At 36.6% G+C, this 25,354-nt stretch overlaps 1 protein-coding gene across 4 annotated transcripts in view; it reads right to left on the bottom strand.

The window, feature by feature from the left end:
- Nucleotides 1-25,354, bottom strand: part of LOC111145272 (helicase, lymphoid specific) — a 42,402-nt gene that overhangs the window by 1,385 nt on the left and 15,663 nt on the right. The window contains exons 7-21 of one of the 4 annotated variants that reach the window (XM_022500085.1): nucleotides 24,644-24,685; nucleotides 21,413-21,637; nucleotides 20,885-21,067; nucleotides 19,689-19,832; nucleotides 16,619-16,815; nucleotides 16,328-16,424; nucleotides 15,624-15,785; nucleotides 14,202-14,341; nucleotides 13,977-14,115; nucleotides 13,263-13,346; nucleotides 13,063-13,182; nucleotides 10,247-10,363; nucleotides 9,786-9,945; nucleotides 5,751-5,847; nucleotides 5,582-5,658 (exon numbers count right to left, since the gene is read on the bottom strand). In XM_022500085.1, the coding sequence (XP_022355793.1) occupies nucleotides 5,582-5,658; nucleotides 5,751-5,847; nucleotides 9,786-9,945; nucleotides 10,247-10,363; nucleotides 13,063-13,182; nucleotides 13,263-13,346; nucleotides 13,977-14,115; nucleotides 14,202-14,341; nucleotides 15,624-15,785; nucleotides 16,328-16,424; nucleotides 16,619-16,815; nucleotides 19,689-19,832; nucleotides 20,885-21,067; nucleotides 21,413-21,637; nucleotides 24,644-24,685 (1,984 nt within the window). The remainder of the gene's footprint in view (nucleotides 1-5,581; nucleotides 5,659-5,750; nucleotides 5,848-9,785; nucleotides 9,946-10,246; nucleotides 10,364-13,062; nucleotides 13,183-13,262; nucleotides 13,347-13,976; nucleotides 14,116-14,201; nucleotides 14,342-15,623; nucleotides 15,786-16,327; nucleotides 16,425-16,618; nucleotides 16,816-19,688; nucleotides 19,833-20,884; nucleotides 21,068-21,412; nucleotides 21,638-24,643; nucleotides 24,686-25,354) is intronic. The other 3 variants (XM_022500086.1, XM_022500087.1, XM_022500088.1) reach the window with 3 other exon arrangements.

The following is a 25,354-nucleotide window of genomic DNA, read 5'->3' as shown; positions in this document are numbered from 1 at the left end:
TGTGGTTTGTCTCTCATCTCTGCTCATGGTATCATCTGTATTTATACAAGTCTTTAATGTAATAAAATCTATCAATCTATTCATTTAATTTTGTACCTTAAGAATTATTTCCCTGTTCTAAAAATCATACAAATATATTCCTCTGTTCGAAATAAATCCATCAGAGAAAGACAATTATCATATGATCTCACTGATATGAGGAATTTGAGAGGCAGGATGGGTGTGGTGGTGAGGAGGGAGGCAAAAAAATGAAACAAGATGGGACCAGGGAGGGAGAAAAACCATAAGAGCCTCTAAATCTCAGGAAACAAACTGAGGGTTGCTGGGGTGTGGGGGAAGAATAGGGTGGCTGGGTTATGGACATTAGGGAGGGTATGTGCTATGTTAAGTGCTGTGAATTGTATAAGACTAATGATTCACAGACCTGTACCCCTGAAGCAAATAATACATTATATGTTAACAAAAAAAAGTTTTGCTTTTAATATTTAATAGGTTTTCACCAATTAGATTAACCTATCTAGAATGTGTCACTGAGTATGATATGAAGTCTCCCCGGTTAGAAATGTCCCCGCATCATGTATTTGAATAACAGGAATTTCCCTCTCTAGTTTAAATTGCCATTTCTGTCATTCACTGATTTTCCACACAAGTTTGGTTTGCTTTCTCAATCTGCCAAACCACTGGTTCATTTATCTTATCATATCCTAATTCTAGTCTCGGTTATTGTGACCTTTAAATTATATCTTAATACATGATATGGAATACTTTGTGGTTCTTAAAAATTGTCTTAGCTGTTGGCCCTTTTCTCTTCCACATAAATTTTTAAAACTGCCTGTCATAGTTCTTTAAATAGTCATACTGGAGTTTTAATTAGGAAGTCATATAAGAAATGTAAGTTAAGTTGGGGAATAGCAACTTATATTTTAACACATACACATTTCACTATATTCATCATTCACATCCATGAATATAGTTAAATATGTACATTTATTCAGTCCTATGTTTCATAATTTTGCCCATAACGGCCTTAAAGAAATTGTTATACTTAATCCTAGGGATGTTACAGTTTTATAGTTACTGGAAGCTTCTTATTTTCAAAATAATTACTGCTGATACACATACTATTAATTTTTTTTCAAGAGTTTTTAAAATTTATTTATTTGAAAGAGAGAATGAGAGTGGGGAGGGTCAGAGGGAGAAGCAGACTCCCCGCTAATCAGGGAGCCTGATGCGGGACTTGATCCTGGGACTCCAGGATCATGACCTGAAGGCAGTCGCTTAACCAACTGGGCCACCCAGGTGCGTCACACATACTATTAATTAATAGCAACATTCTTGAATTCTATCTAAACACTTCTAAATTCCCTTACATTCTATGGAGATGATTATACCCCCCTGTAAAAATTAAGTACTACTTAATTTACTTTTAAAGTACTTAGTTAACTACTTGGGACGCCTGGGTGGCTCAGTTGGTTGGACGACTGCCTTGGGCTCAGGTCATGATCCCGGAGTCCCAGGATCGAGTCCCACATCGGGCTCCCAGCTCCATGGGAAGTCTGCTTCTCCCTCTGACCTTCTCCTTGCTCATGCTCTCTCTCACTGTCTCTCGCTCAAATAAATAAAAAAAAAAAAAAAAAAAAAAAAAAAAAAAAAAAGTACTTAGTTAACTACTTAAAGTACTTTTAAGGGTAAAATTAAATACTACTCCCCTAAACCTACTTTTATTATTTTATAGTGTTAGGACTTCCTTGTAAATTGTGCAATGTTGTATACTGTACAGTGGGAGTGAGAGTGGTTATCTTTGAATGCTCCTGATTTTCGTAACTTACTGGATAGATGCCTTTTACCAGATTAACAACATTCTTCTCCCTGTCTAGTTTAAGAAATATGAGGTGATTATGATGTTATCTCAAGTGGGTTTTCAGTATCTAGTTCTCCTTTATTCAGATAATGCAAATAGTTTCAGATATTATATTATACCATCCTTACATTCCTTCTATACAACTGATTTTTTTTTATTTTAAGATTTTCCCCCAATTTTTATTATTTTTATTAACATATAATATATTATTTGCCCCAGGGGTACAGGTCTGTGAATCATCAGGCTTATACACTTTACAGCACTCACCATATCACATACCTTCCCCAAAGTCCGTAACCCAACCACCCACTCCATGTAAGATTTTTATTTTTTTTAGTAATCTCTACACCTAATGTGGGTCAAGATCACCTATAGATCAAGATCAAGATTAAGAGATGCACACTCGGGGCGCCTGGGTGGCTCAGTGAGTTAAAGCCTCTGCTTTCAGCTCAGGTCATGATCCCAGGGTCATAGGATCAAGTCCCACATCGAGCTCTCTGCTCAGCAGGGAGCCTGCTTCCTCCTCTCTCTCTCTGCCTGCCTCTCTGCCTACTTGTGATCTCTGTCAAATAAATAAATAAAATCTTAAAAAAAAAAAAAAAAAAAAAAAAGAGATGCACACTCCACAGACTGAGCCAGCTGGGCACCCCATATAACTGATTATTTAATAATGTATTTAAAATTTGGCCATAGGGTTTTATCTTTCTCATTTTCCTGAACTATTTGAAAACTAAAATAAACACGCAAACATTCCAGAATATGGGCTCCTGGGTGGCTCAGTCAATTGGACGTCAGCCTTCAGTTCAGATCATGATCCCAGAGTCCTGGGATTGAGCCCCGCATCAGGCTCCCTGCTCCTCCCCTTGTTTGTGCTCTCACTCTGTCAAATAAATCAGTAAAATCTTAAAACAAAAAACAAAAAACAAAAAATCCAGAATAGCAGGGCGCCTGGGTGGCTCAGTGGGTTAAAACCTCTGCCTTTGGCTCAGGTCATGATCCCAGGGTCCTGGGATGGAGCCCCGCATCGGGCTCTCTGCTCAGCAGGGAGCCTGCTTCCTCCTCTCTCTCTGCTTGCCTCTCTGTCTACTTGTGATCTCTCTGTCAAATAAAGAAATAAAATCTTTAAAAAAAAAAAAAAAATCCAGAATAGCTAAAACTTATTTTGAAAAATAACAAAATTGGATTCACTCACAATTTCAAAACTGACCACAAAGCTATAATAATCAAGACAGTGTGGTAGTGGCATAGGATTGACAAACAGATCAAGGGGCCAGAGTTGGGAGTACAGAAATAAACTGTTACATTCATGATCAACGGACTTTCAGTAACATTGCTAAGGCAATTCATTAGGGAAAGAATAATCTTTTCAATAAATGGTGCTGGGACAACTGAGTAACAACATGCACAAAAAATTTAGACCTTTACCTCATACTCTACAGAAAAATTAATTCAAATACAACAACTAAAACCGTAACTCTTTAAAGAAAACACCATGACCTTTGTTAGGCAAAGATTACTTAGAGATGACATCAAAATCATGAGAGGTAGCAAAAAAAGACAAACTGGACTTTATAAAACTTAAACATTTTTGACCTTCAAAAGACACTACTTAAGAAAAATGCAAGACAAGGGGTGCCTGGCTGGCCCAGAAGTACAGCATGTGACTCTTAATCTCAGGGTCATGAGTTCAAGCCCCACACTAGGCACAGAATTTAGTTTAAAAAAAAAGAAGAAGAAGAAGAACGAACATGCAAGCTAAACTACAGACTGGGAGGAAATATCTGCAGAACATGTATCAGATAAAGGACTTCTATCTTGAATATATAAAGACTTCTTTCAACTCAATGATAAGAAGACAAAGAGCACAATTTTAAAAAGAGCTATTTGAAACGAAGTTAAAGACATCAAGAAATTAAACCCAGTGATGTGCTCATAAATGTTTAACTGGTTCCCCTGATGCCCTGCCCCATCAAAAGGCCCTGATTTGTAGTTTTTTCCTCTCTCCATGGTATTAAATATCCCTATCATTATCAATACCAAGCTATCAACATAACAGTGTTGAACTAGGGTTGAGAAAAGATGTGCAGAGTACAGCATTATATACTATTTCCACTATACAAATATAATACAATCAAGAGCATAGATATTGGTAGTATGTTAATAATATAATCAGGAAATGATGAGTTTTAAATATTTATTGCATTTGTTTTCAAGATTATTTATGGCTACCATGATAGACATCAATTCATTATTCTAAAGACTGATAAATAAAAGAAGCAACTTATCCTGCCTCACCTGTATAGATTGTATCCCCTATAGAATAACCAAATAATTGATAGGGAAAAGTTCTTAATAAACTAATTCTAACTAATGAAGGAATAACAAAAGAAGAAATATCACCATTTTTGCAATCTTTCAGGAAATAATGGCTCTAAACAATCATCATCAATGGATACTAAAACCAACAGGTCGAACAGAAGGGCAGAAAACTTTTTAAGATCAGCCTGAATCAGCTGACCAATCCTAGCTCACTAAAAATAAGAAACTCAGATATATGTACTGCCTGGTAGGAATTTAACTCTGACGACAGCTCTTCTGTTTTGGCTGCTGAGGTACCATCCAGACTAAGAAAGACACAGAAATGTCAGGACCATGTGAACCATGGTCACGTTGGCAAGCACCAGAAGCACCCAGGAAGCCAGGGTCATCAACTTCAACAACTATCACCCAGGTTACTGTGGAAAAGCTGGTATGGCACAATACTGCTAAAAGAGGAATCAGAGCTTCTGCACATCTGCAACCTTGATCAACTGGCCCCTGTCAGTAAGCAAACACTGGTAAATGCTGTCAAAGAACAAGATTAGAGCTGATCCTATAATTCGATGATGAAATTCGATTAAGCTACAAAGTTCTGGGACGGGTAAAGCTCATAAAGCAGCTTGACATCATAGAAGGCCAAATTCTTTAGCAGAACAGCTGAGAATATTAATGGTGTGTTGGCATCGGGGGCTGGGGAGGGCGTCCTGGTAGCTTGAAGCCACATGGAAGGAGCCTCATTAAATGCTACCAAGTGTTCTCAAAGAGAGAATGAATGAAGTATTCCTAAGAAATGGAACCTAGATCTAATTAAGCTTGTACAGCTACATATATAGCTATTTACACTTTTCAGAAAATAAGTAGATTTAGGAAAAAATCAGAGGACAACATAAAAGGGGTTCAAAAAAAAAAAAAACAAACAACAACAAAAAAAACAGCCAATTCCAGAATGCAGGTCATTGCACAGAGCAAATAATCTGGTTTTTGTCAATGACTTGGAAAAACAAAAGTGAGGAAGGTGTTATAGAAGAAAAGAGACAAAATCAACAATGAAATTTGGATCCTGATTCTAACTGTAAAGACCACTGGAGAAATCTCAATATGGCCTAGGTAAAGGATATCAAAAGTTTTACTGCCAATATTCTTAAATGTAATAATGTAATGACATAGTGACTATATTTAAAGAGAGGTTCTTCTTGGTAAAAGATGCCTGAGTAAAAGATGGGTAAAATCTCATGATTTTAAGATTCTGACAAAAGAGAATTACAATGAGAAAAGATTGGTTAAATGTTGTGGACTAGTGGCTGAATGAATTACATAAAGGGGTACATTAAATATTACTATTCTCTCTTTTAAAATGTCTGTTTCACTTTTCCTTAAAGAAAGTAAAAGCATGATACTTGCCAATGAGATCACTTCGATCTAGCAATAACTCCAAATCTTTATCACTAATGACCTTCTCTCTTGATCCTTTTATTTCCCTGTAAGAAAACAAAATATTCAAGTCCATACGATAAATCAAAACTGTGAATTACATTTTGTAAAAAATGTATATTTTTAAGCAAAATCGTACCTTTCATAATCTCTAGATTTTAATAATTCCATTAATTCCTTAGGGTCTAAGAAGTTCTTAGATTGATTTAATCCAGACTGACCACCTTTGAAATGATCTAGAAAAAATGTTCAAGAAATTAGAAACAATGAAAATCACTTTTAAAACCAAAATATATTACATTACACACCAATCAGAATGTCTTATGTTAAAAAGAAAAGGCAAAACTAAGTGTTGATAAGGATGAAAAGTTAGGGCAAAGTTTAGTAATTTCCTCTAGGTAAACATACACCCACCCAAAGACCACGAACAAATAAAGGCATATGTCCACAAAGAGCTGTACAAGAGCAGTTTATTCATAAAAACAAAAATCTGGAAACCAATTTACATGTCAACCAACTTAAGAATGGATACATGAGGGGCACCTGTGTGGCTCAGTGGATTAAAGCCTCTGCCTTCAGCTCAGGTCATGATCCCAGGGTCCTGGGATCGAGCCCCACACTGGGCTCTTGCTTAGCAGGGAGCCTGCTTCCTCCTCTGTCTCTGCCTCCCTCTCTGCCTACTTGTGATCTCTGTCTGTCAAATAAATAAAATTAAAAAAAAAAAAAAAAAAAAAGGAATGGATACATGAACTATTAATTCCTAATACACACAACATAAACAAATCTCAAAATATTATGCTGAACAAAAGCAGCTACATATATAGAAATGAATCCACGTTATGAAATTAAAGGGAAAAGGAATCTATGTGGCAGAAACTGGAACAGTGGTGCCTTCTACTGAGGGACAAGGGCACATGGAAAATGAACTGGTGCACAAGGAAATGCTTTTGGACAACGGAGGTTGTTACCTTGACCTGGAGGATAGTTACATAAGTATATACATTTGTCAAGATTCATTAATCTGTACACTTAAGATCTGGGCATTTTACTGTATGTATATTATTGTGATAAAATACTGTCAGTATTTTAAAAATTCCTTTCAAATTGCTTTTTGATATTACTTTTTCAAAATACTAAAAACAGACTTGGAAAAATAAAACTAGACATACATTCTACTGAATTTAAATTATATTCAATAAAGAAAATATATTTCATCATTCAAATTCCTAAAGCAGCACAGGTGAAAAAATTTTAATTTGCGGGGCACCTGGGTGGCTCAGTGGGTTAAAGCCTCTGCCTTCGGCTCAAGTCATGATCCCAGGGTCCTGGGATCGAGCCCCGCATCGGGCTCTCTGCTCAGCGGGGAGCCTGCTTCCCTTCCTCTCTCTGCCTGCTTCTCTGCCTACTTGTGATCTGTCAAATAAATAAATAAAATCTTTAAAAAAAAATTTTTTTTTAATTTGCACAAAATTTTACTAGAAAAGTTTTTTTTTTAAAGATTTTATTTATTCATTTGACAGACAGAGATCACAAGTAGGCAGAGAGGCAGGCAGAGAGAGGGGGGGAGGAAGCAGGCTCCCCACCGAGCAGAGAGCCCGATGCGGGGCTCGATCCCTGGACCCTGAGACCATGACCTGGGCCGAAGGCAGAGGCTTTAACCCACTGAGCCATCCAGGCGCCCCTAGAAAAGTTCTTTTTTCCTCCAGTGTAAATTCCAACTACAATCTAAACGTTCCAACAAGTCAAATTAAAGATTTCTAAAACCTAAACCATATCTCCCTCAAAATCAGATACACTGGAGAAAGTATTTTCAAGTAGAGAGCAGGTAGGAAAAGTAGCATAAAACAAATGAATAGTGATTTTCAACATTATCATGTTTCCATTTCTCTAGGCTTCATAACTTACAGATTTTTTCAACTTTTTTTTAACATAGCCATGAAGCTAATTTATCTGAATAGAAGTTTATACTGAACGAATAGAAGTAGAACTTCTCCAAAGAATCTTAGGGAATAAAATATAAAATACCAATGCCTCACTTACTCTACTTCCCCTACCTCTCAGAATCTTTTCCAGTTTAAGAAAACACTATCTGTGCCTGGGTCAGTCGGTTAAGCACCCCACTCTTGATTTCAGCTCAGGTCATGATCTCAGAGTCGTTAAGACTGAGAGCCACACACTGGGTTCCGTGCTGCATGCAGAGCCTGTCCTCTCTCCCTTTTCCTCTGCCCCCACAACCCTCTCTCCCTCTCTTAAAAAACAAAAACACACAGTATTTGAAAAATACCAGGTCTGAAATGATGAAATGGGACATTCTACAGAGCCAAATATTTTTTGAAATACTGAGTTCAAGTAAACAGATTTTTTTTAAATAGCACTACTTCAACATATCTTTAATACTCTAATTCTTAATATACTGGACTAGTAAGAAGCAGCTTGACGTTTTCTTAAAGACTTTTGACAGGCAATCTCTTATCAGGAATCAGCATTAACATCATGCCAAATTCCCAGGACAGAATTGAAGATATGGCACTTTGAAAGTGTTGTCCTGGAGAGTTTTCTTTGCCCCTCTGCTCATCTAAACACTATGTTTTTCTTCATGCATATTTATAGGCACGCCAACCTAGTTTAGGTCTTTATATCAGCAAATTCCCCACCATCTATTTTTTTTTTTTAAAGATTTTATTTATTTATTTGACAGACAGGGATCACAAGTAGGCAGAGAGGCAGGCAGAGAGAGAGGAGGAAGCAGGCTCCCTGCTGAGCAGAGAGCCCGATGCGGGGCTCAATCCCAGGACCCTAGGATCATGACCTGAGCCCAAGGCAGAGGCTTTAACCCACTGAGGCACCCAGGCGCCCCTCCCACCATCTATTTTTTTTAAGCAGATTTCATGCCCTACATGGAGCCAAACATGGGCTTGACCTCAAGATCCTGATATCAAGACCTGATCTGAGATCAAGAGTTGGGCACTCACCCGACTGACCCACCTAGGTGCCCCTCCCTCCCCACTGCCTATTTAAATCCCACACTAGTTAAGTCATACCAATTTATTTTATAAGGAAGTAACAGTAATGAAATCTCACAATAAACAACAGACAACTGAAATAAGAAAAGCACTACAAATTATTATTAACTAGCCATCAGGGAAATACAAATCAAAACCACAATTGAGATACCACCTTATACCAGTTAGAATGGCAAAAATTAACAAAACAAGAAACAACAAACATTGGTGAGGATGTGAAGAAAGGGGAACCCTCTTACACTGATGGTGGGAATGCAAGCTGGTACAGCCACTCTGGAAAACAGTATGGAGGGTCCTCAAAATGTTAAAAATAGAGCTACCCTACGACCCAGCAATTTCACTACCCAAGGATACAGATGTAGTGAAAAGAAAGGCCACCTGCACCCCAATGTTCATAGCAGCAATGTCCACAATAGCCTAATTGTGGAAGGAGACAAGATGCTCTTCAACAGATGAATAAATAAAGATGTGGTATATATATATACAATAGAATATTACTCAGCCATCAGAAAGGATGAATACTGGGGCGCCTGCGTGGCTCAGTGGGTTAAAGCCTCTGCCTTGACTCAGGTCATGATCCCAGGGTCCTGGGATGGAGCCCCACATCGGGCTCTCTGCTCGGCGGGGAGCCTGCTTCCCTTCCTCTCTCTCTGCCTGCCTCCCTGCCTCCTTGTGATCTCTGTCTTTCAAATAAATAAATAAAATCTTTAAAATTAAAAAAAAAAAAAAAAAGGATGAATACCCAACCTTTGAATCAACATAGATGGAACTGGAGGGGATTATGCCAAGTAAGTAGAGAAAGACAATTATCATATGTTTTCACTCATATGTGGAACATAAGGAATACCATGGAGGACCATAGGGGAGGCAGGGAACTCTGAAAGGGGAGCAGTCAGAGAGGGAGGTGAACCATGAGAGACTTAAGGACCCCGGGAAACAAACTGACATTTCACAGGGAAGGCGGGTGGGGGGGATGGGGTGACATGGTGATGGGTATTAAGGAGGACACACGCTGTGATGAGCACTGGGTGTTATACACAACTAATGAATCACTGAACACTACATCAAAAACTAATGATGTACTACATAGTAGTTAACTGAACATAATAAAAAAGAATGTTAAAAATAAAAAAATAATAAGTATAATTTACTTTTGTGGATGATCAACTTTTCCAGTTTCCTTTTAGCAGCTGCTCTTTCCACAATTTTCTGATCGATAGTATTTGCTGTGACAAGACGATATACAACAACTGGCTTTGTCTGACCAATTCTATGACATCTATCCTGGGCCTGAAGATCAGACTGGGGATTCTTAAAGTGAAAAGAAAAATAATATTTAATAGTTTAACGTTAAAGTTATTTAAACTCCTATTGAAGTTAAATGCATGATCCAATCAGAATTTGTCAAAGTGTCTTAACTCATTTTAGATTTCTAGAATAGTTTCAATGATAAAACATATTCAAAACTTTACAAACAGGGCACCTGATAATGATTTTTGTCTTAAGACAGAATACCTTTTACAAACAGATAAATAAAACTGCAAAGCATACAATGAAAGATAAAAAATTCAGAATGGAAATATAACAGCATATTGCTATACTTCCAACTTACCCAATCACTATCATAAATGATAACTGTATCTGCTGCAGTCAAATTAATGCCCAGGCCACCAGCTCGTGTACTTACTAAGAAGATAAACACATCTGGATCTGTGTTGAAGCTGTGCATCTAAAAGCAAGAAAAAAAAAAAAGGTAAACGTAAGGAAAGAAACTGTTACAGCCTAGAATGCGGATATTGTGCTGCCTGTGGAGCAACCATCTTATAACCATGTGTTTATAGCAAAGGAGTGGGGACAGCAATGCCAAGGGATATAATAAGCCAGCATTTTTTTTTTAAGATTTTATTTATTTATTTATTTGACAGAGAGACAGAGTACAAGTAGGCAGAGCACGCAGAGGGAGAGGCAGGCGAGAATTCTACCACTGAACCACCAATGCAACGCAGAGGCAGAGGGAGAAGCAGGCTCCCCAGTGAGCAGGGAGCCTGGTGTGGGGCTCAATCCCAGGACACTGGGATCATGACCTGAGGCAAAGGCAGCCTTTTAACCGACTGAGCCACCCAGGTGCCCCAATAAACCAGAACTCTTCAAACTAGGTATGAATTCTTCAGATGTGGAATAAATAAACACTGAAAACCCAGAAGTCATGAAAGTTGGGGGGAAAAAAAAAAAAAGATTTGCTGAAAAGAAAGTTATCAAGACTTACCATTCATGAAATTAAAAAATCATTAAACATTACCTACTGCCCAGGCTAAGACTGTAACCCTGGGAAACGATCAATTTGATCTTCAGAGGGGCTTGAGACCAGGTAGCTCAGGCCAATCACATAGATACATCATGCCTATATGACTAACCCTCAATGGAAACCACGGAGAGCAAGCTCAGAGGAGTTTCCCCGGCTTACTTCAGATGCGCAATCATAAACTGCTGCTGGGAGAAGTGCGTGCTGTCTATGTGACCTCACTGAAAAGTCACATCTGGTTTCTCCTAGACTTCACCCTATGACTTTTCTTTTTGTTGATTTTAATCTGTATCCTTTCACTGTATTAAATCATAGCTACAAGTACTAGAGAAATAAAGAAAAGAGAACTTCAGCCGAAAGAACTGAGGAGGGAAATTGTTTTTAATTACAGCAATTAAAAGATGTACCCATAGGAAACCGAATCAGTCATTTAGACCTAGGAGCAATTATGTTAACATATTAAACATCTGCTTATGTTACCTTCATTTGTTTTCCAAGCCCCTCTTTTATTAAGGATATTTTTGTTGGGGTGCTTGGATGGCTCAGTCAGTTAAGTGTCTGCCTTCAGTTCAGGTCATGATCTCAGAGTACTGGGATGGAGCCCTGCATCAGGCTCCCTGCTCTGTGGGAGCCTGCTTCTCCCCTACCACCTCTGCAGCTCCCCCTGCTTGTGCTCTCTCGCTCTCCAAGAAATAAAATCCTCAAAAAAAAAAAAAAAAAAAAGGATATTTTTGTTAAAAAAGAAAACTCACACATCACAAAGGAAATTGAAGGAAGAATATCTAATGTTATTAAAAAAAAAAGTCTAGACCAACCTCTCTTAAAAATCTTAAAAACATAGTGACCAAAACAACAACTAAAACCCCAAGTGGTTTCCCAGTGGATGGGGTAGGCAGGAAAAGTGGGTTCCTTGAGAGGGGGCATGATAGAACTTGCTGAGCTGATGTTAAGTTTGCATTCATCAAAACTCAGAAAATGTACACTTGACTTTATGCACTTCATGATACGTAAAATTCACCCCAAAAGACAAAATATGCCAAAATAACAGAAGGGAAATGGGGCGACTGGGTGGCTCAGGAAGTTAAGCCTCTGCCTTCGGCTCAGGTCATGATCTCAGGGTTCTGGGATCGAGCCCCGCGTCGGGTTCTCTGCTCAGTGGGGAGCCTGCTTCCCCCTTCTCTGCCTGCCTCTCTGCCTACTTGTGATCTGTCTGATAAATAAATATTAAAAAAAAAAATAGAAGGGAATTATTATCTGTAATTTATTTTGAAATGCTCCCCAAAAGATAAAATGTTAAATGGATACAGAAATAGACTGATTCTGTATCACAAGCATATGACCAAAAGGAATAGTATAAGCTTAATGACAGGTTCTCGGATTTCTAGATGTTCCTATAAAACTCTTTCAACTGCTTAGATTTTAAATTTTCAGTGAAATGTTAGGGTAGAGAAAAGAGCCAAAATCAGGAGGGAAAAAAAGTATTGTTCTCTCAATATTCTTACAGTGGTAGTGAAGTAGGATATTATTAAGTTGGACCAGAAAAATATATAACTTAAGAAACATTAAGGGGCGCTTTGATGGCTCAGTCATTAAGCATCTGGCTTTGGCTCAGGTCATGAATCCCAGAGTCCTGGGACTGAGCCCCACATCAGGCTCCCTGCTCAGCAGGAAGCCTGCTTCTCTCTCCCCCTGCTTATACTTGCTCTCTCACTATGTCTCTTGATGTCAAATAAATAAATAAATAAATAAATATCTTTTTAAAAAATTAAGACTTACTAATACTAAATAAAAATGTTTATGTGTTTGGGGCGCCTAGGTGGCTCAGTGGGTTCAGCGTCTGCTTTTGGCTCAGGTCATGATCTTGGGGTTGGGGTCCTGGGATTGAGCCCTGCATCGGGCTCTCTGATTGGTGGGAAGCCTGCTTCCCCGCCCCTCTGCCTACCTGTGATCTCTGTCAAATAAATAAATAAAATCTTTAAAAAAAAATCAGTTTTAAAAAAATGTTTGTGTTTGAGCCTACTACAAGGTTTTTAGTCTATCAATTTGTGATTCTACTCTGAACATTACTTTAGAAACCTAGATAGTTACAAAAGATAATTTGGTATGTATGGCTGAAGTAATCTTACATTTTTTTCTCTCTCTGAATAAGACATGGATCCATCAAGCCTGCTAAAGTTGAAATTTCTGAAGTGGCAATAATCCATCAAAATGTCCAACATTCTTGTCATTTGTGAAAAAAGCAGCACCTGAAATTTAAATATATCTTAGTATCTATACCAATTAATAGAAGTAATTAAATAATCAAAAATTCGATCAAAATTACCACCTTGTGCCCTCTGGCTTTTAGTTCTGGTAGCATTCGATCCAAAATTAAGAATTTCCCAGAATTTGTTATCAATTCTTCATCAATCTTAAAAGCAGAGAAGGAACAGGATAAACAGTTACAATAATTACCAATAATCTGTTTTTGTCAAAATAAAATTTAGGTAAATAGTTCATTCTCAATGACAAGTCTCCATAAAACTTTAAATTAAAAAACAAACTGACCTTATCATTTGATCTTTTTAAATCAGAAGACAATTCTTTCTCAAGGAAAGACATACTCTGGAATTTAAAATGGGGGCACCTGAATGGCTCAGTTGGTTAAGTGACTGTCTCTTGATTTCAGCTCAAGTCATGATCTCAGCTTCATGAGATTAAGCCCCACATAGGGCTCTACATGGAGGAGGGAGCCTGCTTAAGATTCTCTCCCTCTGCTCCTCCCCAACACAGAGCGCACACGCTCTCTCAAAAAAGAAATAAAATCAACGATTTCACAAAAAAATTAATCTAAGTCCAACCTTGCACTATCCTTCTCACTCCTCTCCCAGAGGCTTTATAATAAGAGAACGTTAAGTTTAAACTTACAGCACAAATGTCGATTTTTCTTAAAGATTTATTTACTTGAGGGGGAGCAGGAAAAAGGATGGGGAGGGAGGAATGGGAAGTACGGAGGGGTAGTTCCAGAAATCAAAATAGTACATTATTAAATGGTATTCACCTTAAACTCTTGTGTGACCGGGTCTATAGGGTACTCAATCAAATACGGATGATTACAGCATTTTCGAAGGAGCATCATTATATTCTGCAGCTTCAGATTAACCTCAGATTCTATAGGGATATTTGTTTCCACAACAGCTCTATCAAAAACATATAATCCATGAATGTGAGAAATACAAAACGTATCATGGTTTAAAGAATACTTAAATTTATTTTAAACTCACACCTTTCTCGGTCTACTTCTGGCTGCATTTGACTGATCAATTTTTCCAATTCATTAGGGAAATCATCTATTTTGCTGTAATTTATTGACTTTCTAGTTCGCCGTCTTGGTCGTCCAGTGGGACTTAGCTCTACAGTTTCTTTCTAAAAGTGAATAATTAAAAAGGAATATATGTTAAAGAACCTATACACTTAAATTCTAAATACATAAAAGTGGATTGTAATATTTTTATGTGCAAATGTTTTAAGATATAAAGAAAAAAATAATTTTCTTTCATCATCAAGTTTAGGGATTTCCAAAGGCACAAAATAAAGGCTCCATAAACTTTGGTCATGTGCAAATGTAGTCATATTAAGTCTAAGTATTTTAAACACTTATGACAGTATCAGAGCATTAGAGTAAATGCCTCCATACCTCAGTGGAAAAAATTAAGGATGGATAGAACTGTTCTGAACTTATATAAAGAATTTATGGGGCACCTGGGTGGCTCAGTGGGTTAAAGCCTCTGCCTTTGGCTTGGATCATGATCCCGGGGTCCTGGGATCGAGCCCCGCATCGGGCTCTCTGCTCAGCCAGGAGCCTGCTTCCTCCTCTCTCTCTGCCTGCCTCTCTGCCTACTTGTTATCTCTATCTGTCAAATAAATAAATAAAATCTTAAAAAAAAAAAAAGAATTTAGTAACTTAGGGTTAAGTTAAGGAGCTCCACATATCTGCATTAGAGAACATTTCTTTGGACTGGTATAACACTGCAATGAAATTCCTCACAATAAGCAATGATTATAAATTTCTAATAGTTCAAAAACCAGATCCTCTCTTTAATTATAATAAAAATTGGGGAACAGAATCTAAAGGTTACACAAAATAGAAATGTACAGAACCATAAATGTCTTGAAAAATAGATTGGTACATGGTATACAGCAAAAAGTCTAGACATTTAAACAAAATTTAAGGGTCCCCTAATCTTTTAAGATAATCACATTCTACTTTAATGTAATATGGTGGGTAATGAAAGAAGATATTTCTTTCAAATAAGGTATTCTATTACATTTTTGGAGACCAGTAACCTCCTATAAAGGGATTGTGTATGGGGGATTGGTCTAGCTGGGAAACTCTTGTATATAGTGTGTGCCTGTTATTTCCTAGTCCATCCCCACATAGCATAATTTGGGTTAATCTGGGATAGGAATAAAAAATTTTAACAAACATTCCAGATAACTATAAAGCAATTAATGCATGAACCATCACCTGAATTTTAGTAGGATCACAGAATTACTAGGAGACAACTTTCATTATTGCTTTATACTCTAGTTAGAAATTCATATTCTTTAAGTCCTAAAAACAGATGATAAGATCTAAGACTGAAATTAACCAAGGAATTTCCAATACCAACTGTTATTTACAGTTTATGTCAAAGCCATACTCTACCTCACTGCATCCAAACATGTTTGCAATTGTACGGTTCACAATAGCTGTATAAAAGATCTCTTGTTTCTTTGAAAGTGGTGCATAAACAACTACTTCTCGTTTAGGAGGAACTTCAAGAGCAACATCAGATTTTAGTCTTCTCAGTAAGAAAGGTGTTAGAATCTAAAATTTAAACATGAATAAACGTATATGAATATGAAGCATTCGTATGCTTTCAGGCAATACTCTCTCCACACACCTCCTAATCCCTTCTTTCTCTTTTTTCCTTTAAAAGTACTGTCAAGTCTTGGGCGCCTGCGTGGCTCAGAGGGTTAAGCCTTTGCCTTCGGCTCAGGTCATGGTCTCAGGGTCCTGGAATCAATCCCCGCATGGGACTCTCTGTTCAGCAGGGAGCCTGTTTCCCCCTCTCCCTCTGCCTGCTTCTGCCTACTTGTGATCTCTCTCTCTCGCTCTCTGTCAAATAAATAAATAAATAATATTTAAATAAATAAATAGATAGATAGCTAGATAGATAAGTAAATAAATAAAAATACTATCAAGTCTTGAAAAATGAAGAGCCTCCTACCCCCTTTAGATTTAACTTATTCCCTTGCTCTTCTCCCAGCCCTAGAGGTCACTTTTTCAAAATCTATTACAAAAGATAATCTATGCAGATCCTTTTTCATTCTGAGTCCATAGTAAGCAGAATAAGACAAAGTCACAACCTGGTGCAGCATATGCAATACGTTCTGTTCTCTTTCTTTAGCAATAATATCTTCAGCAGTTTCAGAAAGACTAGTGATATCAAACCAAGATTCAAAGCTGTAAAAGAAAAACATGATTACAACTTAACCTACCCCACAAATCAATTATATTAACATATATATACCACAAAGAAGTTGCCAAAAAGCTATCATTTTTAATCCAACTACCTAGGAGAAAGGAATTAATTTTGACTAAGAGCAGATTTGAAGTTAGAAAAATATAGAAAATAGTTAAATAACTGGCTTACCTACCTTTTCAAGTCATCAAATACATCTGGCAACAAAAAGTTTAGCAATGACCAAAGTTCTGATAAATTGTTTTGCAAGGGAGTACCAGTCAAAAGAAGTTTGTTATCTGCATTGAATCGTTTTAACTCCCTGATTAGACGGCATTTCATGTTCTTAATTCTGTGTCCTTCATCTACTATTAAGTATTTCCAATAGCAGTGCTAGAAAAGGAATTTAGGGAAAAACTTTAAAATGATGATCTCACAATTTTTTTTTAAAAACAATTCTGAAAATAAAACTTCTTTATCAGGGATGGATGTTCAATTTTATCAAATGGCATTTCTGTATCTATTGAGATGGTCATGTTTTCTTCTGATCTACTAAAACGATAAATAAATCTCCTAAAACTGAGGCATACTTTTGTTCCTAAAATAGACTTCTCTTGGCTATGAACTAATAAAGTCCACCTGCTATTATGTATTTAAATTTTTTCTATTCACATTCTTTAGTCAGGCAGTCTGGGGACACCTGGGCGGTGCAACTGGTTGAGTGTCCTACTTGATTTTGGCTCAGGTCGTGAGATGGAGCCCGGCATTGGGCTCTGCACTCAGTGTGGAGTCCGCCTGAGATGCTTTCCTTCTTCCTCTACCCCTCCCACTCGTGCTCCCTCTCATTCTCTCTCTCTAAAAATAAATCTTAAAAGAAACGGCGGGGGGGAGGGGAAGCAGTCTGTGGTTTCCCTGTGTAATGCTTTATCAGGTTTTGATTAGTGTTATACTAGATTCCTAAAAAAGAACTAAAGCTTTATTAGTGCCACATGCTCTGAAACATTAAATATTAGAATTTTCATTCTTGAGACCCTCATCTGAAATGGACATTCTAATCTGATGGTGTTCTCAGATTCTTAATATAATTACTGATTTGTTTAGGCTTTGCCTTTCTTCTGGGGGCAGTTTTAATAATTTCTATCTTCATAGAAAGCCATCCATCTACTTTCAGTAAGTTGTCATAAAAATAATTTTAATTTCTCACTTTTCAAAACCTTATTAAAAAAAGAAAGCAAAAACAACAAAACTACAATCTTACTCTGAGCATCATCAACTCAAAGGGGGAAAAAAAACTTTGCGGGGAAAAAAAGCAAAAACAAAACAAATCTTACTCTCATTTTTCAATTAGCAATAATCGCACCTCAGATAAACCTTGTTGGCTACAATACTGTCACTGCGCAAAGCTTCTTACTCTCATTTTTATTATCTGTGCTTTCTCTTTTATTTTGATCAGGCAATCTTAAAGTTTATCTATTTTATTGTTTAAAAATGCAAAAATATGGACTATTTCTGGGAAATATAAATACCAAGCTGGCAATTATAGGTATCATTGGAGAACAAGATTGGTAAACTGGGGGAAAGAACATGAAATGGGACATATTTTGCATTTCATTCTAATAGATTCATAGCAGAATTTTAAAAAAAAGTTTTGGGGGGCACCTGGGTGTCTCAGTCATTAAGCATCTGCCTTTGGCTCAGAAAACATAAAGCCATGATCCTGGGGTGCTGGGATTGAGCCCCGCATCAGGATCCCTGTTCCGCAGGAAGCCTGCTTCTCCCTCTTCCACTCCCCCTGCTTGTGTTCCCTCTCTCACTGTCTCTGTCAAATAAATAAATAAAACCTTAAAAAATTTTTTTTAAAATATTGACTTTTTTTTAAAGGAAAAAAAAAAACAAATTGGGACTGCTTTTGCTGGTAATACCAAATAACCTAAGTAACCTCTCACTATAAGACATCTACCATAAAAAAGCAAAACAAATATAAATGAGTATGTAAAAGCAAAGAGAAAACCCAATGCAACAGAAATGAGGGTTCTGAAAAATTATTTTGTAAGTTGGGCGCCTGGGTGGCTCAGTCGTTAAGTGTCTGCCTTCGGTTCAGGTCATGATCCCAGGATCCTGGATCAAGCCCCACATCAGGCTCCCTGCTTGGCATGAAGCCTGCTTTTTTCTCCCGTTCCCACTTCTTCTACTTGTGTTCCCTCTCTCACTATCTTTCTCTGTCAAATAAATAAATTAAAAAAAAAAATTTCCTAAGTTAACGGATACTTCTGCTGCCAGTCAGGAATAGGAGCCCTGTACCCTCAAAGTGAAGATTCTTAAAATAATATCCTATGTTCAGTGAAAAGGAAAATTATAAAAATTCTTAACCACTAGCAAATGGAATTGACAATAAGGATCATCTGTTCCAATATGGTCAGGGTAAGGAGGTCAAAATAACTAGAAAGGTCTTCATGTTATATTATTTAGTAGAAAACTTAATTTTCAAGACACAATATATAAATTATATCTATATGCTAACAAAAATACTTAATATAGCAGCAGCATCTCAGAATTACAACTGCTTTGAAGTCTGTATGCTTTCTTCTACAAGCAGTGTATATTACTTTTATTGTGAAGTAACATAACTGCAATTCATAGCCCAAATTTCCACCAGCACACAAGTAAAATCTGATATACCAGACAGAAAAAGGACAAGCTGTAAATTTAGAACTAAATGTGAAATAGGTGGAACAGTGATAGAGAAGTGCAAATACCAAAAAATGAACTGAGAGACAATGAGCAAAGGTTAACTTTCCAAATGCATAACTTGAGCACTAATAATTAAGTAGCTACAATATACACTAAAAACAGATACACCATATAGTCATAAGACAGTCTAAAAATAACTTGTTTTCATATATGCTATTCTTATTTAATTAAAATTAAATGGATAAGTTCTATATACTTAAACCACATGTCAGACACATCTGGAACATACTCTCAGATTAGGTTTATGTCTAGCTGAACTTAACACACTAGAATGATATTATGGCTATAGGTCAAGGTGCTATCGTTTCAATTTTCTTGTTAAAGACTACAACCTTCTCAATCTGTTAATACCAACTTTTGGTTTCTGAAAGAATCTGTAGAACACAATCCACTGCTTCCATCAGGGGAAAAAAAAAAAAAAAAAAATCAACAAATGCTACCAGATGGTGCGAAAGTGCTATGAACTAAGAAAAATGTGGTTTATGGATCACAAAGAGTTCAATGGAGACCAATACCTGTAATGCATTTCGGTCTCTCATAGCTATTTCAAATGAAGTAATTACCACAGGATGAATCTGCAGTGTCCCTTTTCGTCTGTGAATATTCTTTACCAATTTTCGACGTTCCTGCTGGGTCCCATGATATAGCATAGTAGGAATCTAAAAGATTTTATATTGATTTATAACAAACTTAAGGACAAAACGCAAATTATTAACAATTTGGAAAATATAAAATTTATCATTTAGGAGACAAAAGATGATTAATCTTAGCTCTATTTTTCTATAGCAAAGGAGTCAATCACCTCTAATAAATTACTTTACTTATAAAAGAGAATAAAATAAGCCATGAACAAATCAAATATAAGGGAAGGATGGGACGCCTGGGTGGCTCAGTTGCTTGGACTGCTTTCGGCTCAGGTCATGATCCTGGAGTCCCGGGATCGAGTCCCGCATCGGGCTCCCAGCTCCACGGGGAGTCTGCTTCTCCCTCTGACCTTCTCGCTCATGCTCTCTCTCACTGCCTCTCTCAAATAAATAAATAAAATATTTAAAAAAAAAATAAGGGAAGGATATGGCTAAGACGACACAAATATATGGAAGGAAAACACTACAGTAAGAGAAATAATTTCTACCTATGTCAGTCTTATGTGAATGAAATTATCCAATGCACTGAAAATCATCCAGGGATATTTTTGGCAAATACCTGAGATTACTAGTACCTACTCTTACGTATACACTTAACATGGATTTTGCTAACATTTGAAAAATAATTCAACTAGGGGTTCCCAGCTGGCTCAGTCAGAGGAGCATGCAACTCTTGACCTTGGGGTCATGAGTTCAAGCCCCACACTGGGTATAGAGATTACTTAAAAAAACTTAAAACAGGGACGCCTGGGTGGCTCAGTTGGTTAAGCGGCTGCCTTTGGCTCAGGTCATGATCCCAGCATCCTGGGATCGAGTCCCACATCAGGCTCCTTGCTCGGCAGGGAACCTGCTTCTCCCTCTGTCTCTGCCTACCATTCCGCCTGCCTGTGCTTGTGCTCTCTCTCTCCCTCTAACAAATAAATAAATTAAAAAAAAAAAACAAAAACTTAAAAAACACAACCCTCAAGATGTAGTACAAAAATCAATTATAATAATAATTTTACAATTCAGGCCACAGAACAATAATAGAAATGATAATATATTCAACAAAAGGAAATATATCTTACATCTGGTGTAAATCTCTGGAATTCTGCCATCCAATTAGGAAGTGTAGACAAAGGGCCACAGACAAGAAAAGGTCCAGGTACTCCTCTCTGAATCATCAATGCAATTGTAGCAATGCACTGAACGGTCTTTCCCAATCCCATTTCATCTGCTAAAATGCCATTAATTCCATTTTCCCAAAGCATCTGGACAAAACAATACACACTGTACTTAAATTCGGATATAAACACCTGCTGGATTAGCAACAGTTTACTTCTTCTTTTTACCCAATGATAATAATAAGATTGACATATTCATGGTTACAACACCTGTGGGAAATTGGTTATCAAAACCATAGAAGTGTTGGCAATCTTGAATAAAATACCAAAAATTTAGTCTAGATAAATAAATTTGAAAGTAAGTATTTACACACAAAATTTCACATTTAATAATGAACTTGGAAGGAACAACTCAAGTTATGTTACAGCACATTAATAGGCTATTATATAGATATGAACCAATATCTTCTATTAAAATTGAGAATTCATTACCCTAAGCCATTCCATGCCTTCCACTTGGTACCATCGCATCACTCCTCCTGTGAAGTGTTTTGGTTGTTGAAAGGGTACTGGCTGTCCATCACATTTCCGAACTGGGTCAAAAAAGAATTTAGTGTTCTGCCTAACAGTTTGAGACAATCTGTCTTTAATTATAGTATTTGAATCTTTGTTTTTCTGAAGGTCTTCTACACAGAGATTAGAAGAACAACTTTCATTCTGTGAAGAAAAAAAGCTTAATCAGAACGTTGATACATAAGGCTGCTACCCTCTATTTATCAGAAAATTTAATCAAAATTTACCCAGTCCTATAATCATTAAGTATATAGAAATAAAACCATTTGTTGAATAAAACCTTAGAGATACTTACCCCCATTCTCTCACAAACGCAAAGCCATTGAAAAAAAATTGAGATAACTCTTACAGATTATAGGCACACACTATTGAAATGACCTTTACAACTGTACCGCCCATCCAAACTTTTTAAATGAGCTACTCAAGAATTTATTAAACTATTTTCTTAATAATAATTTCTTTCACCCAAATTAAAAATAATGGGTAATGTCTATAAAATAGAAAGGAAAAAAAAAATCCTTTCAAGGAAACAAGAACATTTACTTCCATCTAAATTACTTTCGTTGAAGAAAAAGGGGCAAAGTAAATAAAGTTTAAGAACTCCCTACATCACACTTAAGAGTAGCAATTTATCGGGGCGCCTGGGTGGCTCAGTGGGTTAAGCCTCTGCTTTCGGCTCAGGTCATGATCCCGGGGTCCTGGAATCGAGCCCCACATCGGGCTCTCTGCTCAGTGGGGAGCCTGCTTCCTCCTCTCTCTCTGCCTGCCTCTCTGCCTACTTGTGATCTGTCAAATAAATAATAAAAATTAAAAAAAAAAAAAAAGAGTAGCAATTTATCTGTAATGACACGCATTACCAACTTACAACAAATGATAGATTTTACTGGTTAGTGACGTCCACAACTCTTTATTTCACATTTAAGAATGTGAAAAGGAGGACTGAGTCAATTCAGATGGAAGTCTTATAAATGAGAAGTCACAAATAATGCTACAACTAGACATTCAACTGGAAAATTACAAACCCTGAATTTTACCATTCCATACATAAATTAATTTGTGATGTTCATCATAAAGTCAAAAACAAAACCATAAAGCTTTTAGAAGAAAACAGAGTATCTTGATAACCTCGTGATAATTTCTTAAACAGGACAAAAACGCACTAACTACGAAAGGGGTTGGGGGGAAGCGATAAACTGAGCTACTATAAAACTTAGAAGTTCTGCTTACTGAAAGACACCATTAAGAAAATGAGTAGGCAAGCCACAAACTGAAAGAAAATACAGTACATAAATCTGACAAAGAACTTGTGCATTATATAAAGAACTCATATATCAACAATAAAAGGGCAAGTAACTCAATAAATGGGCAGAAGATGTGAATAGGAACTCTAAAAGAAAACATAAAGCCATTAAGAACATGAAAATATACATTAGCAATTAAGAAAATGCAAAATAAAACCACACAAGATTCATTTCACATTCAGTAAAATATGAAATTCATTTCATGTTCAGTTAAAATTAAGAAGACTAACATGAAATGCTGGTAGTAACATCAAGAGAAACTTTTATTTATTTTTATTTTTCTTAACAGAAACTTTTAGAAAAGAATTTTCTTAAACTTAAAACATACATTTACAGTATGACCCAGCAATTCCATTCCTGGGTATATATACTCAATAACAAGAAAACACATCCATACAGACTTGTATACAAATTATCATGGTGGTCTTATTCATAAGTCACAAACTGGAAACAATTCAAATGCCCATCCAGAGAATGGATAAAGAAATTATAATATTCATTCAATGGAATTTTAAAAATTTTAAAAAAGCTACTAATAAACTCAACAATATAAATGAGTATCAACTATGTTGAATAACAAGTTAACAGGAAATAAAAGATACATATTGGATTTTATTTGTATGAAACAGCCTGTGAAAAAGGTTAAAAACTGGGCAAAACTGGTCTGTGACAAAAGTCAAAAAGTTGTTGCCTCCAGGTTTGGTGGTGGGAGAAATGAATAGCAAGGGATACAAGGGATCCTATCATATGAAAAGGTTCTAGGATCCTGATTTGGGTGGTAATTACAGGAATGCATACATTTATCAAAATTCATCAGAATTAACATAAGCATGGTACACATTTACTTACTGCATACTATAAAATGGTCAAAATTCCATAGTAAGTCATGGGAAATCAGACTGAAGCTTTATCTTTGAAAATATAACTAAAGGGGCCCCTGGGTGACTCAGTAGGTTAGCAGTCTGCCTTCAGCTTAGGTCATGATCCCAGGATCCTGGGAATAAGCCCTGCCCTACCTGCTCAGTGGGGAGCCTGTTTCCCAGTCTGCCCCTTCCCCCTGCCATGCCCCTCCCGCGCTGCTCATGGGCATGCTCTTAAATAGAATTTTTTAACTAAATAAATATGCAACTATATATTATAAAAAAAAATGCTTAATCTTATTTATATTTAACATTGTTGAGTTTTAACTGTATCATAAACTAATCCTTATACTGAACAAAGAATAAAAATTAGTGCACTTATATAAGATGCAAATTTTGGTCAAAATTATGATGGGCAAAAAGAATAGCTCCCATTTTATAATGTCATCAATTTTCCCAAAAGCCTATTAATCTTTGATAGGTAAGTTAATTTTTATAACCCTTAGTAAGCATTTTCGTATTACAACTGTTTCTGCTTCCCTGAGAAATCTTATACTTGAAGGGACATGGACAGTGAATACTCAGATAACAAGGAATCTCTCCACATAAAATGGGGGTGGGGTGAGAAGTCTTCCCAAACAGATCCAAACACAACATTTCATGTCAGAAACAAGATTAAGGCACCTCTTAGAGCTTCCACAAGCTGTGGAATATATACATGTGGAATGCATTTTGTTATAAGCACTCGCATTACCGCTAAACTCCCAAGGACCCATAAACTAATATTTACACATTAAGGACCATGCAATAGAACACCTTAAGTTGATTATGTAAGTAAGCAGCACGATAGGATAAGAAAAAAGTAATTTTTTTTTAAGGTTAAGAAATAGAATAGCTAGTGAGAAAAAAATGTACACTGGATATTAAAGGAATTAATGATCAGAGAAACAGATAAGGCTCCTATATTTAATTTCTCATAAATCTCTTACCTCATTCTCCTTTTTATTTTTTTTAGCCACAGACAAAATTTCCTAGAACATTGAGAAAACAGAAATAAAGTAACAATATATGTAGTTCATTCATTTATTTACTCAACAAGCATTTATTCTGTTCTGTTATATTCTATTCTAATATTCTATAGAATATTCTATTCTGTTATATCTTCATGCCAGGAAATGGGGATAGGCTCTCAAGGTAATTAAAATACAGGACTCAAAACTGGTGGACCTCAAGCAAAATTAAGGTTAGTCTTATAAAACTCTGCATTAGTTAACAATACTTAAAAATTGGGTTCTTTGCTCCTAAAATTTCCAGGATTTTTGTTTTGTTTCTTTTTTAAGCGAAAGCTTACTGAAGAGACTTAAATCCGAATTCACATATGACAATAATCCTCTAGTATAGGGACTGGCAAATATAGCATGTAGACCAACTCCAGCTGGCAACCTGTTTTTGTAAATAAAGTTTAATCAGAACAAAATTGAGCATATTTGCTTAGTTTATGACTGCTTATGACTGCTCTCAGGCTACAAAAGGCCAAGTTCAATGTTGAGTAGTTACCCACTCAACTATTCAAAGCCAACAACTATCTGACCCTGTACAGAAAAGGTCTTCCAAACCCTGCTCTACAGTCTAAGTTGTGGCTACTCCTGGTATTTCAGGATTCACTTCCAAATGTATTCTAGTCCCAACTCTATTCCACT

The sequence above is a fragment of the Enhydra lutris genome, unplaced genomic scaffold (assembly GCF_002288905.1).
Source record: "Enhydra lutris kenyoni isolate GAN:26980312 unplaced genomic scaffold, ASM228890v2 scaffoldscaffold12, whole genome shotgun sequence".
NCBI classification, from domain to species: Eukaryota; Metazoa; Chordata; class Mammalia; order Carnivora; family Mustelidae; genus Enhydra; species Enhydra lutris.
Note: the sequence above shows the minus strand (reverse complement) of the source record. Positions and strands in the feature narration are given on the sequence as shown.